Source organism: Trichomycterus rosablanca, chromosome 4 (assembly GCF_030014385.1).
Source record: "Trichomycterus rosablanca isolate fTriRos1 chromosome 4, fTriRos1.hap1, whole genome shotgun sequence".
Lineage (NCBI taxonomy): Eukaryota > Metazoa > Chordata > Actinopteri > Siluriformes > Trichomycteridae > Trichomycterus > Trichomycterus rosablanca.
Genome location: NC_085991.1, coordinates 51,059,219 through 51,085,700, shown reverse-complemented (window position 1 = coordinate 51,085,700; position 26,482 = coordinate 51,059,219). Strand labels below are relative to the sequence as shown.

The 26,482-nt window shown below is 41.1% G+C and overlaps 1 protein-coding gene across 1 annotated transcript; it reads right to left on the bottom strand.

Annotated features, from left to right (window-relative positions):
* Window positions 1-17,410: 17,410 nt before the first annotated feature.
* LOC134312487 (tripartite motif-containing protein 16-like) lies at window positions 17,411-24,527 on the bottom strand. Its single transcript, XM_062994473.1, has 6 exons — window positions 23,924-24,527; window positions 22,821-22,916; window positions 22,459-22,692; window positions 20,641-20,800; window positions 19,870-19,929; window positions 17,411-19,692 (listed from the first exon to the last, which is right to left on the bottom strand). Exons 1-6 carry the CDS (start codon window positions 24,512-24,514, stop codon window positions 19,166-19,168), a joined length of 1,668 nt encoding a protein of 555 aa, XP_062850543.1. The 5' UTR covers window positions 24,515-24,527; the 3' UTR covers window positions 17,411-19,165.
* Between the last annotated feature and the right edge of the window lie 1,955 nt (window positions 24,528-26,482).

Genomic DNA, 26,482 nt, shown 5'->3' with positions numbered 1-26,482 from the left:
CTCCATCTATCCACTCATTCACTCAACCACCTATTCACCCCTCCACTAAAAATCCATTCACTTATTCACCCAACCACTCTTTACTGGTGTTCCTTTTACTGGTACTTTTCACTGATGTTCTTTTTCACTGGTACTCTTGTTTTCCACTTCTACTATTTTTACTGGTACTTTTCACTGGTAATGTTGTTTTTACTGGTGTTCTTTTTCCACTTAAACTATTTTTACTGGTACTCTTCACTGGTGTTCTCTTTACTGGTACTCTGCTTTTTACTTATACTCTTTACTGGTGTTTTTACTGGTACTCTTCACTGGTACTTGTATTTTTACTAGTACTCCACTGGTGTTCTTTTTTTACTGGTATTTTTACTGGTACTCTTCTTTTTACTGGTACTCTTCACTGGTGTTTGTCTTTTTACTGGTATTTTTACTGGTACTCTTCTTTTTACTGGTACTCATTTTTCCACTTATACTATTTTTTACTGGTAATCTTTACTGGTGTTCGTCTTTTTACTGGTGTTTTTTTTTACTGGTACTCTAATTTTTACTGGTACTCTTCACTGGTGTTAATCTCTACTGGTACTCTTATTTTCACTGGTGTTCTTTTTACTGATAATCTAATTTTCACTGGTGTTCTTTTTAATGGTACTTTTCACTGGTGTTCTTTTTAATAGTACTCTTACTGGTACTCTTGTTTTTACTGGTACTCTTCACTGGTGTTTGTCTTGTTATTGGTACTCTTTTTACTGGTACTTTTCACTGGTGCCCTTCACTGGTGTTTGTCTTTTTACTGGTACTTTCTTTTTACTCATACTCATCTTTTACTGATCCTCTTTATTAACACTTTTTTACTGATCCTCTTTATTAACACTCTTTACTGATTCTCTTTTAATCTTTACACAGAGAAATATAGAATCGTATTTTAAGATTTATTTATCACGCTGTAATGGGTGAGTAGAGTGAGTGCCTCGTGAACCAGGGTCACTGGGAACTGGGTTTAATCCTTTTTCCATTTCCTTTTTTCCCTAGAAACATAAAAAACAACAGTTTGGAATATTTAAAATTAAAAAAGGTAAAACATGTAATTATATGTTTTTTTTCTGATTACAATTGTTAAACAGATCAGAATGAGAAACACGCTGTTGCCTGTGAGTTGTGCTCACTGTATTTCATTTTGGTTCTAATGTAGATAGTTAGATTAGATAGATTGATATTTATTTTCATTGCTCAGTATAAGGCAATACAATGCAGCTGGCATCCATTAAAGTCCAAGTAGTAGCACTGTGCAAAACCTCAGAATGAAGTGCAGATTGTGCACCAGTGTATATCATATAACAACAGAAACAGTAAACAGTGCAACACATGATGAACAACAATAGATAATGCATAAAAAAAACAACAGACAGCGTAAAATACATTGAACAATGCAAAGAATTAGGCAGTTCAGCCAAGTAACAGTGATAAACACAGTGGACAGGATGTTGGACAGTAAATGACAGGAGTGGACAATGAACGGTACAAAACAGTAGACAATGTGGATGGACCGACAAGTTCATGTGTACCAGAGCTGTAAAGTATCCACTTAACAGCTGGAAAGAAGCTACACCATATTGCCAAAAGTATTTGGACATGAGCTTGTCGGATGACCCATTTCAAAAACCAATGCATTAAAACACAGTGACTCACAATACTTTGGATTATGTCTGTGTATGGGAATTTGTCCCCATTCAGTTAAAATATGACAGCATTTGTATGGCTGGGCACTGATGTTGGTCAAATAAACCTCAATTGGTGTTCCAGTTCATTCCAGATCTGTTGGGTGGGGCTGAGGTCAGGGCTCTGTGCAGGACACTGGAGTTACTAGCTTTATGCACAGGGGCACAGTCATACTAGTCAAATTAGAAGGGGTGTCCCGATACTTTTGGCTATATAGTGTAGATGCAGGCCCTTGCAGGTGTTCCTTTGAAATGAAATCCAAGACGTCCACACCTACACGCTGTTCTCATCATGAACTTCACCCAAAACGCTTCTATTCATGTTTTTTTTCCTCAAAATCGACGTCTTGTTTGAAGCAGCAGACAGGAATTCTAACAGGAAGTGGGCTGCAGCGGAAAATCTCTGTCTCATTCCAAGTGTTTTTTGCCCGTGTGGTATTTTAACTGGCCCCAGACCCTGGAATGCCCTTCATGTGGCAAACTGGCATCTTACATTTTCATACGGTCCATCGACCCTAATTTATTCCCCCCCATCACAGGGGCTTAAGATGAAAACACATGGACCTGCATTCTCACCCCACTCAGCTCCTTCAGTCCAGACGCTTCCTTCAAAGATCCTTCAGGGGTTCAAAGATTTAACCAAACATTTTCATCTGCAGCTTTGATTTCTTTAATGTCGGCCTACACAAGGACGGCGATTATTTGTGTAGCCTTGGTGCTGTAGTCACCCCTTACTCAGTCTTTCCAAAACTCCTGCTCGAGGGGGGAGGAGCTTCTTCTTAATGCTGAGTTAATGTCTGCAAAACCGTTCAAAACTGTTTTCCTGATGGTAATGCACTGAGGTTCATACACTACTGGCTGAAAGTATTTGGCAATACTGACCATTAGGTCCAAAACCATGGTAGTTAATACATACAGGCATAATATTATTCCTAACACCTTCCTAACTTCCTAACTGACTGGTCTGCAGTCCAATACACAACAAACTGTGATGCAGTACTGTGTATTCCTGCAGGCACCTTTCTATAATAATAATAATAATAAGTTCAACTTATATAGCGCCTTTCACCAAGCTCAAGGTCGCTGTACAGTATAAAAAGTGAAAACAAACGACAACACGCAAAACAAGACAAAACAAAAACAAAACAAAAACAATTCAACAGTGTGTAAGGATAGGTTAGAGATATAAGTTCAAGAAGTAGAATGAAAATGTTGTGAGAAGAGATGAGTTTTTAGAGACACCTTGAAAGCAGAAAGAGAAGAAATAGAGCGAAGAGTCGAGGGCAGAGAGTTCCAGAGTGTTGGGGCGGCAACGCTGAAGGACCTGCCACCCATAGTGGACATCCTAAATCTAGGAACAGAGAGCTGATTTTTGTCTGATGACCTTAGTCTGCGTGATGGTGTGTGGCGTGTGAGGAGTTTAGTAAGATAGGCGGGAGCGAGACCATGAAGTGCTTTAAAAGTCATGACCAGAATTTTATATTTAATGCGCATGGAAATTGGCAGCCAATGTAGTTCTTCCAAAACAGGGGTGATGTGGTCAAACTTTCGGGTAAATGTCAGGACCCGAGCAGCTGCATTTTGTATGGTTTGCAGGGGACGGAGGGTTTTGGCGGGAAGTCCGTGCAATAAAGAATTGCAGTAGTCCAAACGGCTGGTGACAAAAGCGTGTATCAGTGTTTCCGCCACCTCAAATGAAAGATATGGACGGAGACGAGTAATATTGCGAAGCTGAAGGAAGGCTGATTTGGATAGTGATTTCACATGAGGACCGAATGAAAGCAGAGGGTCAAACAGAACACCAAGATTGCGTACACAGCTGGAAGGTGTGATGGAAACATTCCCAATGAGGAGGGGAGAGTTTGTGAAAGAGGAAAGTGAAGTTTTAGTGCCCACGTAAAGAAGCTCAGTCTTAAGGGGATTAAGCAGCAAGAAATTTGAATGCAGCCAGGATTGAAGTTCCTGGATACACAAGGTGAGCGAGGCGGGAGGAAAAGAGATGGATGGTTTGAAGGCAAGGTAGAGTTGGGTATCGTCTGCGTAGCAGTGAAAGTTAAGACCATGTCTGCGTATGATGGAACCAAGTGGAATGATATAAATAATGAAAAGAAGAGGCCCCAGTACAGAGCCTTGCGGTACCCCTTGTTTCACCAAAGCAGTGTCGGAAACATGATTACCCAAGCGAATGAAAAAATGCCTGTCAGATAGATAGGATTTGAACCAGGAGAGTACAATGCCAGAAATCCCAATATCAGACAGACGAGACAGAAGGATGTTGTGGTTAACCGTATCGAAGGCAGCAGAGAGATCTAGAAGAAGAAGAGACGAGACAAAACCAGAGTCCGAGGAACGTATTAGATCGTTCAGCACATAGAGTAGAGCAGTCTCAGAACTGTGTTGGGAACGAAAACCTGACTGGAAAGTTTCAAACAGATTATTTGTGCTCATAAAGTCAAGAAGCTGAGAAGCTACGACTTTTTCGAGAACCTTAGAAAGGAATGGAGGATTCGAGATTGGTCTGAAGTTGTTTAACACAGATCTGTCCAGACCCGGTTTCTTTAGGATGGGAGTGACAGCGGCAGTTTTAAGATCAGAAGGGACAGAACCAGAAGAGAGTGAGAGATTGACAAGATGACAGATAGGAGCAGCTAAGAGCGAGTCACAGGATTTCAGAAGATAAGTAGGAGCGGGGTCAAGAAATGAGGTAGTGGGCTTTGAAGCGGCCAAGATCTTTAAAATAGCAGAAGAATCGACAGCAGTGAAAGATGACAGAGAACTAGGAGAAGAGAGTGAAGGAACAGTAAACGGAGTTTGATTTGTAGAATTTGATAAAGTCTTATAAATAGTAGAGACCTTATCCTCAAAAAATGTCAAAAAAGAATTACAAAGCTCCCGTGAAGCGGGAGAAGAGTCAGATGGGGGATGCAGTAGCCTCTTGACAGTAGAAAATAAGTGAGAGGGGTCTTGTCCTGCTATCTTAAATTTATCAGTAAGGTAAGTAGTTCGAGCAGCATTAAGTGCCGCTTTATATTTGTCTAGGTGAGCAGAAAAAGCAATGGAATGCACGGATGACCTGGTTTTCCTGTATAGACGCTCTAACCGTCTACCAGTAGTTTTTAATACACGTAGTTCCGGGGAGAACCAGGGAGAGGAGTGGGACCGTGGAACATACCTGGTTTTCACCGGAGCTAGGACCTTAATGGCAGATGCGATCGATTGATGGTAAAGTGAGACAGCCTCCACCAGTAAGCATACAGAAGTAATACTGGTAAAGTTTGAGTGTTCCAGAGTAGCCATGAGGGATTGAGGACTGATAGCAGAATAATTTCGATAGGAAATTAATGTCTTCGGAGAGGATTTGGTAATAGGAAGAGAGAGACAGAAAGTAATGAAGAGATGGTCAGAAACACCAGTAATATGTCCAGACACATTACTGACAACATTGCCAGTTGCACATATGAGATCTAAAATGTGGCCTTGTTTATGTGTTGGAAAAGTTACATACTGCTGGAGATCAAAACAATTCAACAGTGACAAAAAGTCTGCAGCGGGGGAAGAGTTAACGTCGAGATGTATGTTAAAGTCACCCAACAGGACTATGGAAGTAGAGGTTGCACTGATGAAATTTAGAACTTCAGCCAGCTCAGACATAAATACAGAGATAGAGTTCTTGGGAGGACGGTATACCAATACTATATATGTTGTGATACGACCGAGGATCTTAACGATCATGTACTCGAAAGACGAGACCAACTGGGACTCGCATAGCCTTACATTGACACTGTTAGGAAAAAACACAGCTAGACCTCCCCCCCTACCAGTTAATCTTGGTGACGAGAAATGTCTAAAACCAGATGGTGTAGCAATGTTCAGATGAAAGTATTCGTCTGGCAATTGCCAAGTCTCGGTGAGGAACAGGAGATCAACATGGTAATGAGCAATGCGATCACAGATTAAGGCAGCTTTGTCCGAAAGTGATCGACAGTTGAAAAGTGCGAGGGTAAACAGTCTATTTTGGGATGTTGTGGACTGGGAGGGTATATGCGGTGACGAGGATGTGGCAGATCGAGGAAACTCGCGAAGGACCCTCGGAGCCGCACGCTGCGATGACCACTTGGAGCTCTTCTTAGGCCGGCGAACCGTAGACCAGATGACTGGAATAGCCGAGACAGAAGATTGATAGCTGTGAAACAGGGTCGCACGTTGAGAGTGATGCCTCCTACGGCCGCGATGAATATAGCGTGGGCGCCGTAGAATTCCAATACTACGGCAGAAGCTATAAGTTGCAGAATCAAGGTGATAGCAGGATCGTAGGTGAAGAAGTTCAGTTGAAGAATAAACATGGAAGTAGCCATCGGAGGAAGCAGCGTAGTTATTGCAGTCTGTAATGCAGTCTGGGATTCCAAGAATTGCAATGGAGTGACCAAACAATGAAAAAACGGAGATGGCGAAGAGCATAAAGCCAGCAGATGGCATAATGCACCATATATGAAAGGTCAGTAGCCAAAATAACAGTTCAAAACAGAAATTAAGCAAAAAAGAGTTTGCAGCAGCAGCACAACCTCACAGTCACACTACACAGGTGAAAGTAGCTGATGGCAAAATCTGGAAAAACTACGTTAGCCGACCTAGTGGCAAGTACCCACATACAATCAAACAGTCGCTCAGCTAGCGATATAACTGAGGGAAAGCTGACAGCACACAAACGAGTGAACGAGAGATGACCCACTCACCACAGTTGAGGCTTATGCAGGACGTCCTAGGAGAAGGCTCGCAGCCAGACAGCCAAGCACAGTCACCGGCGAGGTTAACTGAGAGGAAGCGCAGCAGCTGGCTACTCAGCAGGTAGCAGTGGTCATCAGATGATGTCAGTTGCAGCAGAGATGAAAAATAAAAGGGCTATAGCTGGTAAAACTGGTAGAACTGCTACTTCAGCCGCTACTTCAGCCGCACGAAATAGCAGCATGCCCACGTAAACAAACAGTAGCGGCAGCGGTATCACAGCGGTATCGCCGTTAAGTACCAAGCTACATGAAAAACAGCAAAAAAAACTGAGAAATATCCGAAAAAGAGTGAAAAAAAGAAAAAAAGAAAAGAAAATCCAGCTATGAGAAACCGAAAATGGAGCGGCAGCAACACAAGCGCACAGCGTACCCAAAACCGGAACCGGAAGTTGTTCATTGGATGGATGGATGGATGGATGAACCAGCATTAACTTCTCCAGCTATTTGATCTACAGTTGAGCTCTCCACGTGTATCAATGAGCCTTGGCCGCCCATGACCCTGTCGCCGGTTTACCACTGTTCCTTCCTTGGACCACTTTTGATAGATACTGACCACTGCAGACTGGGACACACCCCACAAGAGCTGCAGTTTTGGAGATGCTCTGACCCAGTCGTCTAGCCATCACAATTTGGCCCTCGTCAAACTCGCTCATTTTTCCTGCTTCTAACATCGACTTTGAGGATAAAATTTTCACTCGCTGCGTAATATACCCCCCCCACTAACAGGTGCCGTGATGAAGAGATACTCAGTGTTATTCACTTCACCTGACAGAGGTCATAATGTTATGCCTGGTCGGTGTATGTTGTGAGTTGCCGTCCACCCTTTATAGGTTATACACTATATGGCCAAAAGTATTTGGACACCATGAGCTTGGGGACATCACATTTCAAAACCAAATAGTATTAAAACAGAGTTTCACTCTTCTTAGAAGACTTCTCACAAGACTTTGAAGTATGTTTTTGGGAATTTGTGCCCATTCAGTCAAAGAAACTTTGCATTGCTGGGCACTGATGTTGGTCAAGAAAGCCTCAGCTGATTCAGTTCTGGTTAATCCCAAAGCTGTTGAGTGGGGCTGAGCTCAGGGCTCTGTGCAGGACACTGGAGTTTATCACACCTGTTAGCAATTGTTTATGGCCAAAACACATGAATTAGAAATTAGAAGGGGTGTCCCAATATAAACAGGACTAGTCTGACTGCATCTATAAGACTGGGGTTCAAACATTACGTCACTTGGAGCCATTTCTAGACGATGTTATGTTCCAAGATCACCTGCACAGCTACTGTCTGTAAGTACAAAGCTCATGGAACAGTGGACCATTTATTTATATGTCACTCTATTTTCATTCTGGGTGGCACGGTGGCTTACTGGGTAGCACTGTCGTCTCACAGCAAGAAGGTCCTGGGTTCGATCCCCAGGTGAGGCGGAGTTTGCATGTTCTCCCCGTGTCTGCATGGGTTTCCTCCGGGTGCTCCAGTTTCCTCTTAAAGTCCAAAAACATGCAGCCAGGCTGATTGGAGACACTGAATTGTCCTATAGGTACCCGGCCGCTAGGATGCATAAACCAGTGCATTGTAGTGCCGGTCCCAAGCCCAGATAAATAGGGAGGGTCGTGTCAGGAAGGGCATCCGGCGTAAAAACTGTGCCAAATCAATGATGCGGATCACGATCCGCCAGCGACCCCTAATGAGAGCAGCTGAGGAAATAGAGACTGTAATTTCATTCCGTTTGTTTCTAAAATGGGATGTCCAACAAGCTCATGGTCAGGTGTCCAAATACTTTTGGCCATATGGAGAAAAACAGACCAGCGGGCGTGCTGGTGAAAACCCCTCTAGAGACCCACAACCATCCCCTCTCAGCGTGGAGAACCAGTCCGTCTGTATTCGCCTCTTCACTTTTTGTTTTCCTTCTTCTGTTTTCCTACCAGTCAGGAATCTGGATAAATGAGCTCCACATGTTCAGAGGAGCTCTCGTGGGAGGCAGCGCGGCTCTATAAGACCGCTGAGTGGACACAAAAACATCGTAAGGACCCGGCCGTGTTCTCATACAGCCCTGCCTGGCTGCAACAGTAAAGAAAAACCCGAGCTGCCTGCTGGGAAATGAGGTCTGGTTTGAGAGGAGCGAGAGGGGAAAATATTTCTGTGTAGAAATCAGATTAGGGAGTCTCCTGTGGGTCCTGTGTGCTGGAGAACAACACGGCTACTGAACGCCGGTGCAGTTAAAACAATCGTTGTTTTTAAAGGCTTGTGATTGTTAAAAGTGATTTAGAATAAAAACTCATCATACATACAGAAAAAATACAAATGTATTAAACTTCCTCTCAGTAAATCTCTTCCTCTCAGGGTCATGGGTTCAAGACCAACATTGTGATGGACTGGCAACCTGTTCAGGGTATTTTCTGCCCTTCGGTCAGTGAATCCGACCCCCCGCAGCCCTGACCAGGATGAAGCTGTGGTTAAAAAGACAATAAATGAATTAACTACCTATGCAAAACAATCCCTGATAAAACAACAGAACAGAAGAGTATCCACCAGTTTCTGCCAAAATCCTGGTCTGTATGGTCAGCATGGTTTATGCAGAACTAGTTGGTTAGTAAGTACTGGTTTAGGCAGGATAGTTACACTATACACCAACCAGGCATAACATTACGACCACGGTCAGGTGAAGTGAATAACACTGATTATCTCTTCATCACGGCACCTGTTAGTGGGGGGGGGATATATTATGCAGCAAGTGAACATTTTATCCTCAAAGTTGATGTTAGAAGCAGGAAAAATGGGCGAGCATGAGGATCTGAGAGAGTTTGACGAGGGCAAAATTGTGATGGCTAGACGACTGGGCCAGAGCATCTCCAAAACTGCAGCTCTTGTGGGGTGTTCCTGGTTTGCAGTGGTCAGTATCTATTAAAAAAGGTCCAAGGAAGGAACGGTGGTAAACCGGCGACAGGGTCATGGGCGGCCAAGGCTCATCATGTGAAGAAGTTAATGCTGGTTCTGATAGAAAGGAGTCAGAATAAACAGTGCAGCACAGTTTCACCCTATGGGTAGAGCTTTAGGCTGTCAATCAGATGACAGTGGGTTTGGGTCCTGGCTCTGCCATGCATCCAACTGTTGGGCCCTTGAGCAAGACCTTTACAAGACCAGGCTGACTTGGCGCTCTGAACCCAACAAATGAACCTAGCCAGGGTGGAAGGGAGGGTGGCGGCACATCAGTCCACTCCTAAGCTTGGATAAATACGGGGGTTGGGTCAGGTCAGCATCTGGTATAAAAACTGAACCAAATCAAATGCAGTTGAAGGATCCACTGTGGCGACTCATTTCATATGATAAACCACATCTTATTTGTTATTTTATAACCAGCTCCCTTACAAAGAAGAACAAATTATAATAGTTTGTAGCCAGTGTTTTATTTACCTAAATTTCTGTGTTTTGTTAACTAACTTACTTAAATGTTTTTTATTGCACTAGTAATTTTACAACCCCAAATCAGAAAAAGTTGGGACAGTATGGTAAATACAAATAAAATAAAAACACAGTGTTCCTTACATTTAGATAAATCACTTTATTAATCCCAGAGGGAACGTCTGGGATACTTTGACTATTTGATGTCAGACAGGATGAACCTGAGATATTTCATGTTTTATCTGCTCAACTTAATTTCATTTATTAATAAACATCCATTCCTGCATTTCAGGCCCTCAACAATAGCTAATATAATGGGTGAGGGATTACTTTATCAAACCTTTATCAAGCTCTACAATACAGAGTTACTGCACAAATGGCACTTAAAACTTTCTTGTGCAAAAAAGAAGCCTTATGTTAACCATGTCCAGAAGCGGCGTCGACTTCTCTGTGCTCTGAAGAATTTAGGATGGACCATCACACAGTGGAAACGTGTATTGTGGTCAGATGAATCAGCATTAATGCAGAAAAGTACATTCAGATCTTAGAGCAACATCTGCTGCCTTCAAGACGTCGTCTTTTCCAGGGACGTCCAGCATTTTTTAACAAGACGATGTAAAACCACCTGCTGCACACATTACAAAGTCATGGCTGCGGAAGAAGAGGGTACAGGTACTGGACTGGCCTGCCTGCAGTCCTGACCTGTCCCCAATAGAGAATGTGTGGAGAATTTTGAAAAGAAAAATACAACAACGACGACCCCATACTGTTGCACATCTTAAGGCATGTTTGCAGGAAGAACGGGACAAAATAAAACCTTTGGAATGTGTTGCAGGCCTGAAATGCAGGAATGGATGTTTATTAATGAATGGAATGAAGTTGAGCAGATAAAACATGAAATATCTCAGGTTCATCCTGTCTGACATCAAATAAAAGTCAAAGTAAATGTAAGAAACTCTGTGTTTTTATTTTATTATTTACATTTTCCATGCTGTCCCAACTTTTTCTGATTTGGGGTTGTGATTGTTTTTGTTTTCTTTTTCACATTGTGATATTTTGCTTTTAAAAAACAAAATACAGTCCTTGATTGTAGTATCTTGCATTCTAGTTGCGTCCCACTGGACTGGGTGGACGATCCTCCTGCAGCCCCTCCATCCGCACCAATGCTTTATAATACTTCCCTGAACTCTTGCAATCTTGCCCTGTGCCTAGAATGTCTGTTTATGAGCAAAGTTATGAATGAACTGTGGCAGGTAGGAACTGAAGACTTCCAGCTCCTCGTGCCACGATTTAATGACCATGACCTGCTTCTGCTCCTCATTAACTTACTGCACATGAGATGTCAGCTGCACTGGATTAATGCACGTTCCACTTTTCATTCTGTTATTTTAACTAGTAACTGACCATCATCAGTCAACAGTTAATCTGGTAGGAATGTACACTGTACGACCATGAGATTGATGGACGTCCCATTTCCAAAACAAATGGTATTAAAATTAAGTGACCTCTGTGTGATCTATTCAGCTATAACAACAGCCACTCTTCTGAGAAGGCTTCTAACAAGACTTTGAAGTATGTTTGTGGGAATTTGTACCCATTCAGCCAAAAGAGCATTCGCTGATTTACACCCATCAGCCATAACATTAAAACCACCTCCTTGTTTCTACACTTACTGTCCATTTTATCAGCTCCACTTACCATATAGAAGCACTTTGTAGTTCTACAATCACTTCTCTACATGCTTTGTTAGCCCCCTTTTATGCTGTTCTTCAATGGTCAGGACCCCCACAGGACCACCACAGAGCAGGTATTATTTAGATGGTGGATCATTCTCAGCACTGCAGTGACACTGATATGGTGGTGGTGTGTTAGTGTGTGTTGTGCTGGTACGAGTGGATCAGACACAGCATACGCTGCTGGAGTTTTTAAACACCTCACTGTCACTGCTGGACTGAGAATAGTCCACCAAACAAATATATCCAGCCAACAGCGCCCTGTGGGCAGCATCCTGTGACCACTGATGAAGGTCTAGAAGATGACGTTGCTAGAAGATGAGCGATCGTCTCTGACTTTACATCTACAAGGTGGACCGACTAGGTAGGAGTGTCTAATAGAGTGGACAGTGAGTGGACACGGTATTTAAAAACTCCAGCAGCGCTGCTGTGTCTGATCCACTCGTACCAGCACAACATACACTAACACACCACCACCATGTCAGCGTCACTGCAGTGCTGAGAATGATCCACCACCTAAATAATACCTGCTCTGTGTGGGTCCTGAGCATTAAAGAACAGGGTGAAAGCAGGTTTAAAAAGTATGTAGAGAAACAGATGGACTACAGTCAGTAATTGTAGAACTACAAAGTGGAGCTGATAAAATGGACAGTGAGTGTAGAAGCAATGAGGTGGTTTTAATGTTATGGCTGATCAGTGGGGTTGAGGTCAGGGTCTGTGCAGACCACTAGAGTTTCTTTAAACTTTTGCCAAACTGGTCAAACCAATTCTTTATGGATCTGCTTTGCTTTGTGTACGTGAGTGTAGAATATTATTTATTTATATAATGAATTAATTACAGTAAGTAGAAAATAGAAGAGGTGTCCACATACTTTTGACCATGAAGCGTATTTCATTTCATTTGTTACTTAGCAGAGTTCTGTTTCTAGGCTGGCGGTGTTAGTCTGAGCAGAGTGGTAAATATGACCTCAGCTTTTTGGGACATGGAGAGGAAAGTTTAGTTTAATGACGGCATGACAAAACCTTGATGGGTCATTTAATCAGGAACGTTAATGTGCCCTGATTCTGCTCCACTTGATCCCTGACCTTTCCTGGCTGTGTGGACAAATTAGAGTAATAAGGTCAATCCCAGGACCAGATATTGTATTTCAGTGTGTTATGAGCTGGATGGGAGCTCTGAGAAACATAACAGTGCTAGCCTGGATCCGTCCTGAGGGACACTTCTGTGGTTTCTGGGCTCAAGCAAACCTGAATCATCAAGCTGGCTGTCAACCATTTCCTGAGATTTTAGCACAGGAATGAAATTCCAGATGTTTTTCATAATGTGGATGAAAAATTTGCTTCCATGAAACTGGGGACAAATTATAATTCATCTCTGAAGAAAGGTTTTTTATTTCACCGTAATCACTGGGCGCAACGCGGTAACACACCCTGGACAAAGCCCACCAGACTCGACCAATCACGTCTGTATGTGGACGGCTGACCGGCCGATGGCACCGCTGGGGATTCGAACCCTGGATACCAGCAGTAGTGAGCCAGAGTAATTTACAGCTGCCCACACGAGCACGCTTAAAGAACATCTGTAACTATTTCATTTGTGATCCAAGCCTTTAAATATTCAGGTGGTCATTTATTAGCTACACTTCCATTGTACTAACACCTGTCCATTTTATTAGGAACAACACAATGTACAGTATGTACAATGTTAGGTACTTTGCACAATGTACAGTACATGGCCAAAAGTATTAGGACACCCCTTCTAATTATTGAATTCATGTGTTTTAGCCAGAAGAATTGCTAACAGCTGTAATAAATCAATAATATATAGTAAAAAATGGTTCCAACTTTGCAGCAACTGTTTAGGGAAGGTCCCTTCCAGTTCCAGAAAGGGAACAAAAAAGCAAGGTCTATAAAGACATGAAGCAAGGTCTATAAAGATATTTTAAAAAGTTCTGGTCGCTCAGGTGGCGCAGCGGTAAAATACGCTAGCACACCAGAGCTGGGATTTCAAATACCTCGTATCGAATCTCAGCTCTACCATCCGGCTGGGCTGGGCGGCTATATGAACACCGTTTGGCTGTTGTTCATACAGGGATGGAGCCGGAAAGGGACCTCATAACAGTCGAGGAATAATGTTGATCAGGGTGTGGCTCTCCATACACAAAGCTGATCCGCATATGAACCCGCCTCGTGCAGGTAAAAAGATGCAGTTGGCTACTGCGCATATGTCGGAGGGAACGTGTGTCAGTTTGATCTCCTCAATCGGAGCGGGGATCAGCACCAGTAGAGAGGAAGCATAGCACAATTGGGTTAAAATGGAAAATGCATTAAAAAAGTCCTTGGTTTAATGAAACTCCAGTAGCCTGGAGTTGCTGGACAGTGTCTCCTCTGTAACACTGGTGCTCTTGAGGGTTTAGGCTGATGGTAGTTCCTCATAGCTCAGATGTTGAATGCAGCAGATCACTGCATTTTATTGGCTCTGCAAAATGACATTAAAGTTGAATCTAAGACCTGAGAGACTTTTATCAGGACCAGATTGTTATGGCAAGTTGACTGGGTTGAAGCATCTCAGAAACAGTAAAGGATGTCACAGGCAGCCATGGTGAGTACCCAAGACACAAATCGCTGACAGGTTGCTGGACGGCCATGACTTATTGATGCCAGTGAACATGAAGGCTTTGGTGTCTGGTACATACCAACATAAGATCTACTGTGGATCAAGCTGCAGATCATTGTAACCCTGGTGATAGACGTGTGGTAGACGTGTCACAACATGGAGTGTACTGAGCCCTTCTGTGTACAGCGATGCATAGTCAAAATGCCTGTGGTAACTTCTGTCCACCACTGTGAGTGGCAACAATGAGCACCCCAGTATCAGAACTGGACATCGTAGCTGTAGAAGAAAGTCAACTGGTCAGATAAATCTGTTTTAGTTCAAGATCATGTGGACGAGTTTAATGTTTTGGCTGATGTATGTCCTGATTCTAAATAACCTCTAATAAATCCATATTAATGAACAATAAATCTACATTTCCAACAAACTGCACTACAGGGGGCATAATACTGACATCACTGGGTCAGAGTCATGTGTCCTTATATTTTATGATCTCCTAAGCATGTGAGTCAGAAGCAGAACATAAAAAGCAAGACTAGTGCGATAGTTTACGGCCCTTTCGCGAAGTCTTCAACACTTTTCCAGTTCATGCAAACCCCCAAAGAACCACAAACAGCTGAAAATGTGCCAAGGAAATAGTCATGGTTTATAGTAAGCACATTTTACAGCATTCGGTGCCGCACCTGGTCCCTAAAAAGGGTTCGAACTGACCCTGCACTCACATTTATGTTGGGACGATGAATATTTTACACAGTTTGTGTGTGAGAGGAAACGGTGGTGGTTTGAGCAAGGAGGTATAACATGATGCAATTACAGACACTACTGATCCAGTTTCACTACTGCAGTGAGGTCAACTTCAGAATGAGGTTATCACACCAAATGGCCAAAAGTATGTTGACAACCCAGAAATGATTAGGTTTAGGTGTTTTGGCCACAACATCAGGTGAATACACATCAGTTTATTATCATTTAAACTGTGTGGAAACAGTTAGTGGAAGGCCCTGTCCTTTTCCACAAAGCGTGGTCTATACATGGTCTGATGATGTCTGACAAGCATTTATGCATCCTTACTTCCTTCCTTGCCTCCATCTGTCCGTCTGTCCTTTCTACTGTCCGTCCGTCCGTCCTCACATCCTTCCTCCCTCACATCGTAAACAATTCCAGCACTTTCAGAACCTCACATGGTAAACCATCACAGCACTTTCAGAACCTCACATCATAAACCATCACAGCACTTTCAGAACCTCACATGGTGAACAATCACAGCACTTTCAGAACCTCACATCATAAACAATCACAGCACTTTCAGAACCTCACATCATAAACAATCACAGCACTTTCAGAACCTCACATGGTAAACAATCACAGCACTTTCAGAACCTCACATCATGTCAGGATGCAGGACATCACATCTTACAGCAAAATCATTAGAAATGGCCAGCGACAACCAAAGGGTATTATTTAGTAGTAGTATGCTTTGCCCTTCCTTATTTGTGGACCATAAAATTGCAGTATGTCATTGCCTGAGTGCAATAAAAATGACTATTAATTTATTTAAAATCCCAAGATTACTGGGCAAAATCCACAAATCCCAAATCGATCCCCCAAATCCCAAGGAATGGCTACACTGGGGGTGAGCCCCGCCTCCTCACTGAGCTGAAACTCTTAGCTAGAAGTTTTATAACTAAGTTAAAAGTTCTTTGCTAGGATTTTCAGAAGCTTTATGAATGCAGCTCCAGATCTTTTGGATACAGAGTTAGACGGTGCTGCCCTCTAGAGGACAAACTGACAATCCTGGTTTGTTTGGGTCTTTTAGGAACAGGCGGTTTTATTTGAGAATCAAACATTCCTACAGTTAATCTTAGATGGAATTGGAAACCAGTTAGCCTTATGTGTGATCTAGAAAGTGACAGACCTTCACCTACATTTATATAATCATGTGTTTCATTGAAATTTTGAAATGCCAATTATTACAGTTTTCTGCAGTGGCAAAATGACAGGAAAATATTTGTTTAAGAAAGAAAGAAAGAAAGAAAACAATAAGTTATTTTAGTTATAGAAGATGCTTTCTTGCACAGCAACCTTCAAGCCAGAAGTGATATTGAATCAGGTGTTATACTGTGGCGCCGGCAAGTATGGAGGAAGGGGCGTCGGGGCCGCCAGATGGTTATTTAGACATTCATTCATACACATTAACATTCACACAACAGACAGACAATCAAAGAGCTGTCTATCCAGCCCTTACCGTAGCCAACCCATCCCCAACACTGGGCTACACGGCCATGGTAAGTCCGGATATCACGGCCGCAAGGCTTTCTGGGTAAAGCCCGTTCCGGCCCCCCAGTGGCTGACGCTACAATATTATAACTAGTCTCACAGGTTTAGACTTTTTCTCTGACGTGATTAAAATCTGGATAATCTGCAGGTGATTTTGGTTTGAGAACAAGACTCATCAGGGACAATTTGAATTGTACAAGCCAATGTCTCCTAAAGGTGAAGCTTCAAGTTACATCAGTGTTTAAAGCTGCTGTGTCCCAAATCACACACTACTGTACTTGATGCCGTTTAAAAGCCTGAAAATCACTGGAATTTACAATGTCTTTATGAGAATTAATAAGATAGAAATTCAAATTGAAATAAATAATAAGATCGTAATTCAAATATTTTTAAAAGAACTAAATACAACTGTATATTCAAGATTTTAGATGTTTAGAGCCAAGTCTTATAATGAGTTTCTCCAGATGTTGAATCTTGTTAAGAGAACGGATGCTGACCTCATGAGATGGTTTAACTCGAGCTACTTTGGCCTTGTTCTTTTTACACAGACATTTTCCCCGGAATCTCTAAATCTATAATGTTATTATTTTTCGAACTGTAGATGGTAAAACCCCTAAATTCCTTGTGCACTGTAAAGCCCTTAAATTGATGGATAAACCAAATTAGATCAAATTAGAAAATGATTGAGGCTAAAACATTATCTATTTTGGGGGTTTAAACAAAGTCACTTGTACAAGTTTGGACATGTGCAGCTGTGTTATTTTCTACATGATGCTGCTAAATAAAAAAGAAACAGAATGAACTGATGCTGATGTTACAGAGTTGAAGCATCTGCATTTTGTTAAGAAATTTTAAAGTGTTAAACTATTAGAAATAAAAACACACTGAACTTGATTACTGTAAAGTTTATTGGTTGTTATTAGATACAGTAGAATATTAGATGCTATACATTGCAGAATCATATTGTATAACCCCAAACCCACATTTGTATAGAATCATTTTTGTTGTGTCATATGGGGAAAGCCATTAGTTAATTCATTATATAATTACTAGTACATAATAAATCACAGAGCACCACTGGCATTTTTGAGGAGAAAATTACCAGATAACCAGAAAACCAAATTCATAACAGATCAGTCACTTTCTGTTTGTTAGGTCGATTATTCCTCTCTCCTGAGAATCAAACTCATAGTGCACGTTTTGGATAATTATAATAAACATTAAAAATATAGCATAGACAAAGTGATTAATCATGGAACAAAACAAATAAGTCAATGCAAAGAACTTACACCGATCAGGCATAAGATTATCACCACCTTTCTAATATTGTGTTGGTTCCCTTTTTGCTGCCAAAACAGCCCTGCAACTGTGATGCTCTGTGTATTCTGACACTTTTCTATCAGAACCAGCATGAACTTCACAGTTTGAGCTACAGTAGCTCATCTGCTGGATCTGACCACACGGACCAGCCTTTGCTCCCTACGTGCATCATTAGGATTGTATGTTCAAACTCTACCTTGGTCAGTGGCAAAGTTTCAGGTGCTAATGATTGTGTCCAGTAGACCAGCGCACTAAACTTGACCAATTTTCTACGAATGTAAGATATGGCGCACCTTGGTAATTCACCAGTTAGTGAATCGGGACTATGAACTCTGAGATCTTCAAAGATGAAGAGGCAGTTCACTAAGGCTCAGAATGGTTACCGCTCTTTTTTAAGGAGTGTGGGAGGTGTGGTTATGGGTAACCAATGAGCAATAAGCAACCAGCCCTTTTACGAGAATAATGGAATTGGATACTTTTCCTGTTGCACACCACAGAGACCAACCACTTGTGGTGCCACAAGCTCAGCCTCAACATGAGCATTCTAAGTTGGCTCACAAAAGAAGTGCATACAATTATAAAAGCTATTTCCTAATACAAACTGCTACAAGAGAGATTTAAACACCTGATAGGTTCAACAACTTAGCACACACAGTCAATTACAACAAACACACTGTCCATTAGGTGAAATAACAACTTAATATTCATTACATGATATAAGTATATTAACAAATGAAATGAAGTTAAGCAGACAAAACATGAAATATCTTGGGTTTAAACTATCTGCAATCAAATAAAAGTCATTTGATTTTATTTTAATTTGCATTTTCATACTGTCCCAACATTTTCTGATTTGGGGTTGTACATTTTCAGCATGTAGCAGACACTTTTAAACAGAGCGACTTACAGAAGAGATTGCATAGTAAAAATCATTCTACTCTAGTTTAAGTAGATAGCAGTTCAAGAATACAAATCTGCTGAAACCCTGTTAGAAAAAATGTTTTTTGTTGTTGTTGTTTTTTTAAGAGCATTAGTAAGTACATGTCAGCTTAAGTGCTTAGTAAAGAGTTAATGAAGGTTTTTAATCGTCTTTTGAAGGCAGCGAGAGACTCAACAATATATTTAAATATGTTTGGGGTTTACACAACTTTGGATTTTTCTCTTTTTTTCCCTCCCAATTAAAGATGGGAAACATCCATGCCAAGTAAGCAACAAGCTAGCACAGTTGCCAACACTTTTTTTTTTTTACCAAACAGCAGAGATGTACAGAGGAACACGCTGTGGGCTGGGATGGTGCTGCACCACCCAAGCATAATTATCTAATTTCAGGATGACAGTTTCACTGTCGACCCATTACAAACCAAAAACCCCGGGTAGAGGAGCTGAGTGAACGTGGTCTGAACTCTGAAGAGAAGCTTCATTGTATCAGAGACGTTGTAGAAGGACAGAGTTCCTGCTCTGTAATCCACATACACTCCTATTCTAGTAGAACTCTGCATTATGGGAATTTCATTTCCTTTACTATTGTGCCAGAATGAAAATCTGGATTGAGAACAGAACAAACTCCAAGAATGATCATTCCATCCAAACACACACTTATTAGCAACTTCCTTCCTGCTGATGCTTTTATATGACACTGCTATAGAAACCCCAATATTCCCACTCCACTCCACCTCCCAGTAACAGCGTCCACTCACACTCTCTCTACACAGAGCCTGGGAGTAATAATCAAATCTATCTGGATGATCAGGATACGACTGTAATGTTCCACTGCAGGTCACCACTTTGTTCTTCTCAGACAGACGGAGGTGTTTATTTACTGTGTTTGGATCCAGTGTGAACTGACAGAAATCTGATGGAGAGGAAAAACACCAGTGAAGTGAAAGATTTAAACATGTTTCTGTTAGTTTAAATAGTGGTGACTGTGTTCTCTAATAAAAATACTTTCCACATTTTAGGTTATACAGTATATAGTGTACTGTAGGTTCTGATATTGCTGTGTTTATGTTTGTGTGATTAATAGACTTACATTGTAGAAACTCTCGTCTGGTTTGTGGTTCAGGTGAAGAAATCATCCAGATTTTTCTCACTACAGAAACACAAACACAGTTACAGTTCATGCAATCATTCATTTATTCATTCATTTGTAGTAACTGATTCAGCCTGGTCAAGGTCATGGTGGATACATCGCCACCTACAATCACTAATCACAGGGCATCAGATCCCAATTCATACACTCATTCACATTTATTTACTCACATATTCACAGTCACTCACACATATCTACTAACTAATACATTCATTTACTTACTAACACTGTGATTAAATCACTCTAACATTAATTCATTCATATGTTCATTAACTTACACATTTACTAACATATACATTTATTTAGTCACCCACACTTTCATTTACTTACTACTTAGTGTCAAGTAATGACACAATAAAGTGTGCAAAAAGTCAAGGCGTCTGAATACATTCTGAATCCACTGTCCACTGTATGCATTTGTAAATCTGACAGCCAGCACACCTTATTTTTGGTTTTAGACCCCTTATCTCTTCCCACATTAATCTGATTAATTTGTTAAACATTAACTGAAACAACTTTGAGCTATGACCCACTTTCTGAGTTCTGTACAAAGCTTTGTAGACTTCCCTAATATATATATATTCTCTGGCTTAGTCTAACAGGTGCAGTCAAACTTGTTCTATGTATATGGGCACAAAAATTCACCAGCTATGGTCAGTCATAATCACTAATAAGAAATGATACAGCATAACATTGAGGCCTGTAGCTCACCTCCACATGATATCTTCTCATTCTCCTCTTTACAAAATTCCTCTAGTTTCTCTCTGAGCTCAGACATGGACTTTGTTACACCCTTGTAAGTGATTAGAGGATTTAATTTGATGGTGGGTGATTCTGCAGGACCAGCAGAGACCAAATGAGACTGGAAAGTCTACAAAGAGATAAAATGACAAAAAGTAACTAAAGATGAAAACATGGCATGACTGGCATGAAGACATGAAGAGTTTGTAGAGTTAAGGTAACTAAACACTGTTCTCACAACTTTGCACATACAACCAGAAATTCATAAACAAACATCTTTTAGATTAGACAGTATTTAAGATTTTAAGCTCTCACACAAATTAAGTTGTACCGAATTCACTTAATTACCAAGATTCTCATATTTTAAGTTTCTCTCACCGTTGTGGATTTTAGGTTACATTTAAATTGTTTTTACTTTTAACGTTGCTGTGTGAATTACAAAACAATAGTCTTACAATTAGTACTTACAGGGGTTGGACAAAATAACTGAAACACCTGTCATTTTAGTGTGGGAGGTTTCATGGCTAAATTGGACCAGTCTGGTGGCCAATCTTCATTAATTGCACATTGCACCAGTAAGAGCAGAGTGTGAAGGTTCAATTAGCAGGGTAAGAGCACAGTTTTGCTCAAAATATTGCAATGCACACAACATTATGGGTGACATACCAGAGTTCAAAAGAGGACAAATTGTTGGTGCACGTCTTGCTGGCGCATCTGTGACCAAGACAGCAAGTCTTTGTGATGTATCAAGAGCCACGGTATCCAGGGTAATGTCAGCATACCACCAAGAAGGACAAACCACATCCAACAGGATTAACTGTGGACGCAAGAGGAAGCTGTCTGAAAGGGATGTTCGGGTGCTAACCCGGATCGTATCCAAAAAACATAAAACCACGGCTGCCCAAATCACGGCAGAATTAAATGTGCACCTCAACTCTCCTGTTTCCACCAGAACTGTCCGTCGGGAGCTCCACAGGGTCAATATACACGGCCGGGCTGCTATAGCCAAACCTTTGGTCACTCGTGCCAATGCCAAACGTCGGTTTCAATGGTGCAAGGAGCGCAAATCTTGGGCTGTGGACAATGTGAAACATGTATTGTTCTCTGATGAGTCCACCTTTACTGTTTTCCCCACATCCGGGAGAGTTACGGTGTGGAGAAGCCCCAAAGAAGCGTACCACCCAGACTGTTGCATGCCCAGAGTGAAGCATGGGGGTGGATCAGTGATGGTTTGGGCTGCCATATCATGGCATTCCCTTGGCCCAATACTTGTGCTAGATGGGCGCGTCACTGCCAAGGACTACCGAAACATTCTGGAGGACCATGTGCATCCAATGGTGGTGCCGTGTATCAGGATGACAATGCACCAATACACACAGCAAGACTGGTGAAAGATTGGTTTGATGAACATGAAAGTGAAGTTGAATATCTCCCATGGCCTGCACAGTCACCAGATCTAAATATTATTGAGCCACTTTGGGGTGTTTTGGAGGAGCGAGTCAGGAAACGTTTTCCTCCACCAGCATCACGTAGTGACCTGGCCACTATCCTGCAAGAAGAATGGCTTAAAATCCCTCTGACCACTGTGCAGGACTTGTATATGTCATTTCCAAGACGAATTGACGCTGTATTGGCCGCAAAAGGAGGCCCTACACCATACTAATAAATTATTGTGGTCTAAAACCAGGTGTTTCAGTTATTTTGTCCAACCCCTGTATGTGCCTGTAATAAAAATATCTTCTAAATTTGCTAAATAGCAGTTGCTTTTTATCTGGATTCAGATGTTACCTGGAGGAAATGGATGGGATCTTCACTGTGTGAAAGCTCCTCCAGTTCAGCATTTCTCCTCTGTAACTCCTCAATCTCTTGCTGCAGTTGCTTCATGAATTCTTCAGCTTGACTCACTGCAGCTTTCTCCTGATCTCTGATTAGTTCTGTAACTTCAGAGCATCTTCTCTTAATGGAGCTGATCAGTTCAGTAGAGATTCTCTCAATGTTCTCCACTGCTGTCTGTGCAGAGCTCTGTTAGAAGATAAAGAAAGAAGAAATTTTTTTAACACCTTTCTCATGTACCATGACAGTGACTGGCTGAGTTTATGATGATCCTGAAAAAGCTCTTTTATCAGTCAGTTGTTCTTATTAACACTCACCCTGTGAGACTCCACAGCTTTTCTCAGCTTCTGAATCTCCTTCTCTCTGTTCTGGATTCTCTTCTGTGATTCTCTCTGTATCTCCTCCAACTTCTTCTGCTCAGAAACACAAATTATGATTAAAAATCAGTGTTAGAGGAATTACACTTGGCAGAAATGAAAATAATTCTGCAACTGTAATTTCGTGTGACTGAATGATGAAAGACATGCAATGTTTTTATAAATTTGAGTTTAAGTTTATTGAGAGTCAGATTTTTCATGAATTAACATTCAGAAACTTTAATCGTTTTAAGAATGTTCTATAATGTCCTTTAACTTTGTGGCATGCCCTCCAATTTTTTGTGTCTGTATTAATAGGGGTAGTTTGACTGCACCCATTTCAAATTGCATAGAATAGTTGTCTTTTGTCAAGGTATAAATAAAACTGGTCACCTTATATGTGTCTGGTTAGATGTAATTAATCAAACAAGAAAGTGTACCATGAACTAGAAGCTGCTAGAACCCAAGTGATACGGTCCACTGTTAAACAAATGCTATGTTGCCATGGGTTTAGAATATGATTTACCCCTGCTTCTACTTTAGTCAAGCATAACACTAAGTCTGTGTAAAGCTCACTTGATTGTGGACAGGTTTTGCATACTGAATTTTTTATTTAATTAAGGGAAAAAAATTTAACACCAACTGGAACATAAAAGCCACGTTAAATAATCTCCAGGAGAAGTTGATTGAGCTGTAAAACACAAGTTTTCGAGTGGATTTGATAGTTGTTTCACACAAATGGATATTTGTGTTGTAGTGCACTCTAATGTTTTATTACCCACACCGCTCAAAGGTTGCATCTGAAGGTTTTACATTTCTATTGAAATAGCTTGTTCTGTATGTTCTGATTTGTTTATCTGAATGCTCACATTTGGTTACTTTGTTGTTTGCTGTGTGAAAATAAATGATTTGAATAAAAGATTCGAAATTGTCTATATTCAGAGGTTTTGAAACTGTTTAATGTGCGAAATATGTTAAAATAAAGAAACTCAGGTAAGGCTAATATGTTTTTCACAGCATTATGAAAACAATCAACTGCATTAGAAAGCTGTATAATATTTTACCTGTTTCTCAGTTTTTTCTGCTGCAGCTGATATTGTATCATGTCCTTTATGATCATCCATGGTGCACAACATGCAGATACACTGCTGATCAGTACGACAGTAAACCTCCAGCAGTTTATCATGCTGAGAGCAGATCTGCTCCTGGAGTCGTCTGGAGGCTTTAACCAGCTTGTGCTTCTTAAAAGCAAGAGATTCATAGTGAGGCTGGAGGTGAGTTTCACAGTAAGAGGCCAAACACACCAGACAGGATTTAACAGCTTTGTGTTTTTTTCCAGTACAGACATCACACTCCACATCTTCAGGTCCAGCAAAACAGTGAGCAGGTTGTGGAGCTTGAAGTTCTGTTTTCTTCAGTTTCTCCACAACTTCAGACAGAATGGTGTTTTTACTCAAGACAGGTCTTGGAGTGAAGGTTTCTCTACATTGTGGACAGCTGTATGTTCCCTTATCATCCTCCTGATCCCAGCAGTTGCTGATACACACCATACAGAAACTGTGTCCACATGGAACAGCAACTGGATCCTTCAGTAGTTCCAGACAGATTGGACAGCTGAACTGGTCCTGAGCGACTGAAATATTTGCTTCTGCCATTTTACAGCAGTTTTATAAACTAGGACAGAAACACCAGTATAAACACACCGTTACTTACAGCAGCTCAAACTTCCTGCTTCAGTCTAAGACAAACACATTAAATAACAATACACACAATAATTATTAACTTACAGTTTACAAGTGTACGTGTATAATAAATATACACTTAAACACCGAAATTAACAAAAACTACAATCGCAGATACAAAATAGATCTGAACTTACTGGTACTGAACAGGAAAAGATAAGTTTCAGTTCTGTCGAAATACAGGAGGGAGGAGGAGACAATAGGTTTCACCCATTAACCCTTTTACAGTGGTGGACCGTGAGGGCCAGCAAGGCCTTCTCTGCTGGCCTAAACACTGTCAGAATCACTGACTTATGTTTTAATATATTTTCCCATGAATATTTATAAATTAATTCCAAATAGTCTGTTTTTTTTTTCTTTCATAGATTTGTTCTTGGTTGCTTTGCTTCCAGGCGTGTATATGTATACTAGAGCTATTATCCAATCATATTTCAGTCATCATGTGTGGCCAGGGTCAAAGAAATCTGCCTTAAGGCCATCAAAATCAGTAGTGTGGGCGCCTCTAGCCTAAAATAAATGGCAATGAAATTGATACTTTAACCAATCAGGTTTTGAGTTGGCGTTAACAGTGCCATCTAGCAGGTGTGCAATTACATTGGAGTTTTCAGTCCTCTGATTGTGTGGTCAAAGAATGTGAAGTGTCAGATCTAACAAACTTTATCTGTAGTACGGAGCCCCTTAGGGGTCACTAAGGAAAATAAATATGTGAAGACAAAATCCGTACCCTCGGTTTAGTAATCCGTACCCTCGGTTTAGTAATCCGTACCCTCAGTTTAGTAATCCGTACCCTCAGTTTAGTAATCCGTACCCTCGGTTTAGTAATCCGTACCCTCAGTTTAGTAATCCGTACCCTCAGTTTAGTAAACCGTACCCTCAGTTTAGTAAACTGTACGCACAGATTTGTAAACTGTACTCTTAGTTTAAAGTCCGTCCGCAGTCACGCTAACTGCGCTACAAGTTTTACTGCGCGCCTAAAACCCGTTTTACGGTAATACAGTTGCAAAACATTGAAGAGGATAAAGCATCTTTTTGCAGCTTAATATACTATATATTAGATATCATAACACACACACACACATATATATATATATATATATATGTGTGTGTGTGTGTGTTATATCTAATATATAGTATATTAAGCTGCAAAAAGATGCTTTATCCTCTTCAATGCTTCGCAACTATATATACAGTGGGGTCAAAAAGTATTTAGTCAGCCACTGATTGTGCAAGTTCTCCTACTTAGAAAGATGAGAGAGGTCTGTAATTTTCATCATAGGTACACTTCAACTATGAGTGACAAAATGAGAAAAAAAAAATCCAGGAAATCACACTGTAGGATTTTTAAAGAATTTATTTGTAAATTATGGTGGAAAATAAGTATTTGGTCAATAACAAAATTTCAACTCAATACTTTGTAACATAATCTTTGTTGGCAATGACAGAGGTGAAACGTTTCCTGTAAGTCTTCACCAGGTTTGCACACACTGTAGCTGGTATTTTGGCCCATTCCTCCATGCAGATCTCCTCTAGAGCAGTGATGTTTTGGGGCTGTCGCTGGGCAACACAGACTTCACAAATTTTCTATGGGGTTGAGGTCTGGAGACTCCAGGACCTTGAAATTCTTTTTACGGAGCCACTCCTTCGTTGCCCGAGCGGTGTGTTTGGGATCATTGTCATGCTGGAAGACCCAGCCACGTTCCATCTTCAATGCTCTCAATGCTCTCTTAAAATCTCACGATACATGGCCCTGTTCATTCTTCTCTTAACACGGATCAGTCATCATGTCCCCTTGCAGAAAAACAGCCCCAAAGCATGATGTTTCCACCCCCATGCTTCACAGTAGATATGGTGTAACTCAGCATTCTTCTTCCTCCAAACACG

Coding starts and splice junctions, on each gene's coding strand:
- LOC134312487 (XM_062994473.1), bottom strand. CDS start 24,514: ATGGCAGAAGCAAATATTTCAGTCGCTCAGGACCAGTTCAGCTGTCCA. Junction 22,693..22,820: donor AAGCTGTGGAGTCTCACAGG/GTGAGTGTTAAT, acceptor ATCTTCTAACAG/AGCTCTGCACAGACAGCAGT. Junction 19,693..19,869: donor CAGACGAGAGTTTCTACAAT/GTAAGTCTATTA, acceptor CCTCTCCATCAG/ATTTCTGTCAGTTCACACTG.